This window comes from Mesitornis unicolor, unplaced genomic scaffold, assembly GCF_000695765.1.
Source record: "Mesitornis unicolor isolate BGI_N332 unplaced genomic scaffold, ASM69576v1 scaffold1891, whole genome shotgun sequence".
Lineage (NCBI taxonomy): Eukaryota > Metazoa > Chordata > Aves > Mesitornithiformes > Mesitornithidae > Mesitornis > Mesitornis unicolor.
Window position 1 is genome coordinate 17822 of NW_010161450.1, and position 2816 is coordinate 20637.

Consider the following 2816-nt stretch of genomic DNA (forward strand, 5'->3'; position numbering starts at 1 on the left):
AAAAAAACCCAGATCATTCCAAAACTTTCTGCTTTTTGTGGCCACAGTGCTGCATCCATGCTGTAGACTGTTGTGCCTGAATACTCCTTCCCAAGCAAGACCTGAGTAATTATAACATTAATTACTTTGGCATTTATGCCAAAGATGCAACATTGATCTATTTGATGCTGTTCAAATAACAGAGATGGTAAAAAATCGTAAGTAATGGTCATGGAGGTCTTTTCATATGCCACAGCTGTGTCTCTTTACTGATGTATCTTGTTATCTGACACTAATAATATCTTTATTCAAATAATAAATATTCCCACTTTGCTAAAAAAGTAATTAAATTTGACTGCATAGTAATCTGTGAGTTTTGATAGTGTTTTAACTAGTCCAGCTTAGAAATATTTTCATCTTCAGTTTTCACGAAACCCAACTCACTCATAAAAATTTCATTACATTAAATCCATGCCCATAGATATTTAAGATCAATCAACCTATTAGTAAAATTCCTTCTGGTAATTATAGCTGTCAATCCTAGTTATATTGTAATAGATATTAGAACTTTTAATACTGTTAAGAAATAAGCCTGTACTCCGTGGAAGACAGACTTCACAATATTTTACAGAAATTGACATTTATTTTTCCTTTTCTTACCATCCCATGTACTATAAATACTAACACAATTCTGTTGACCTTGATACAGGAATAAAGACTGAGCAATGCATTTGATTTTTCCTTTTTATCTCAGTACTTATGCAATTTCATACTTCTTTCAGAAATGTTTTTTCCTTTGAAATATAGCCAACAGTATTAAACGAAACATCAGTGGTTCTGCCAACATTAACTAAATATTTCTAGCACCTGTTAAAAAGAACAGGCATATCTCTTCAAAGTATATAACCCCACTAACTCTTAAAAGCTATGCATTATATAAGCGACACATGGCATGTTGTCATAATTACGAATGGATAAAAGATTTTGGACGTTAAAGCTGAAACACTGGGATTTCTCAGCCCTATAATCCTCATTAAGACAAAATCTCAAGAATGCCAAAGGGAGTTTTAGCTGATTAAATACCATGACTTTGTGGCAACATCTGGTTCATTACTTAGTTTATCAGAAATTATATGGGTACCATTTTCAAATATTGTACCTTCAGCCATATACACAGTGAAGGGTGTTCTGCTGGGCATCTCAAATAGCCTTGAACAGAGAAATACAGTCTTTATAGACAAAGCCTAAAGTCCATGCTCCTGGAAAGCAACACAACTGAATGGCTTTTGCAGGAGCAGAAATTTACCTTACACTTCAATTCATCCTGCACCAAGCTTCTTTGCAGTTCCCTCCATCCCCTAGGATTTTATCTATGGACTTCAAAAGTAGTCATAGGCATTCTCCACCAGTTGTACAGGGTAGTGGAGTCAGAGAAACCTGTATGCCACATGCAGGCAGTACATAGAGACCTTTAGCCATGAGCATTCAGAGCACACTCTGTCTTTCAAGCAACTTGAGAAACAGTCATTTGTATATAATGACAGCTTGAGATGAAAACAAAACTAACCTGATCTATCGAAAGAATCATCAAATACAACTCTGCAGGTTTTCCCATTATTGAGGATGGTCTTAGCTGCACCAGGATCATAACTAGCAAACCATGGTAGCAGGGAGCGATCATAATGCACTTCTTTGTTGTTGATTTCAATAGGTGACTGATGGCGTCCTTTGGCATTTGGGTAATTTTTATGCCATTGTTCTGGCCCTAAAAAAATACAGAGAAGTATCATGAAAACATTTTCCAGCTAGGTACGAATTATACTTGTGTTACAATAAATACAAGCTTGGCTTTGCTTAGCTAGTGAACATAAATTAAAGGTATTAATAAGTAAGTTACTAATCACCTGGTTGTTAGTCACACCCTGTCAAGAGTTGCACTGTATAAAAAGCAATTAGATTATTCTAGCTGGAATACTGGATACTGTAAGTCATTAAGCTGAACCTAAACTCTCATGGCAACCTCAGGACTTCACTTATTAGGAGACAGACAGTACACCAAGGAAGGAAACTGGAAGTATATACTCCAAGTCCAGCAGTGGCTAGAAATATGATGGGATATACTGAAATGATTCAGTACTGGCACCATCTGGAGAGAGGAAAGGCCACTGATATCTGAAGAACACAGAGATTTGAAACACAGATCGAATTATCATCATGGTTTTATGAAGAGCTTCATGTGGAAAAAGCCTGAGTGAGGCCGTGCTGTTCTTCCTGCAGCGGAGGAGAGTGGGACCAGGACACCCCAGGAGGGACCACGGCCACACGGCAGACCAGCACTGCTCCTCCTGTGCCAAGGTAACCCTAAAGCTAGATTATAAAGCTATGTTGAATTTTAAACTATATTAACAATACAAAAACTACTTTATTTATTTATTCAGAGACTTCTGTCACAGCATCTCCTTCCTCCAGCTTCGCCTCTTCCACACAGGCGAGTGGCGACCAACTGGCCAGGCCACCGCTGTGCAGCCCCAGGCGGGCCTGGAGCCCACGTTCCCTCTCTGCACGTACTCTCGGGAAGCGGGGCCTCCCGCTTCGCTTGGGTTTTGCTCCCAGACCCGCTTCCTGAGCCACAGCGGAGCCGGCCCCGCGCCCCCACTCACCGTCGTCGCCGTCGTAGCCCCACGGGTAGTAGTTGGGGTTGATCATGGTGTCCCTGCCGCGCTGTCCCTGCCGCGGCTCTGGCAAGGACCGTGGCTTCGTCTCACGGTGGCTTTTTATAGACTCCCGCCAACTCCATGCCCGTCCCCGCCGGCGTACTGCCGGGAGGGACGGCAGGG

At 41.2% G+C, this 2816-nt stretch overlaps 1 protein-coding gene across 1 annotated transcript in view; it reads right to left on the reverse strand.

Annotated features, from left to right (window-relative positions):
* The window catches only part of LOC104547259 (carbonic anhydrase 3-like), a 15470-nt gene extending 12701 nt beyond the window's left edge, over window positions 1–2769 (reverse strand). Inside the window, exons 1-2 of the mRNA XM_010192876.1 lie at window positions 2640–2769; window positions 1547–1744 (exon numbers count right to left, since the gene is read on the reverse strand). Of these exons, the coding sequence (XP_010191178.1) occupies window positions 1547–1744; window positions 2640–2685 (244 nt within the window). The 5' untranslated portion in view covers window positions 2686–2769. The remainder of the gene's footprint in view (window positions 1–1546; window positions 1745–2639) is intronic.
* Window positions 2770–2816: the final 47 nt, after the last annotated feature.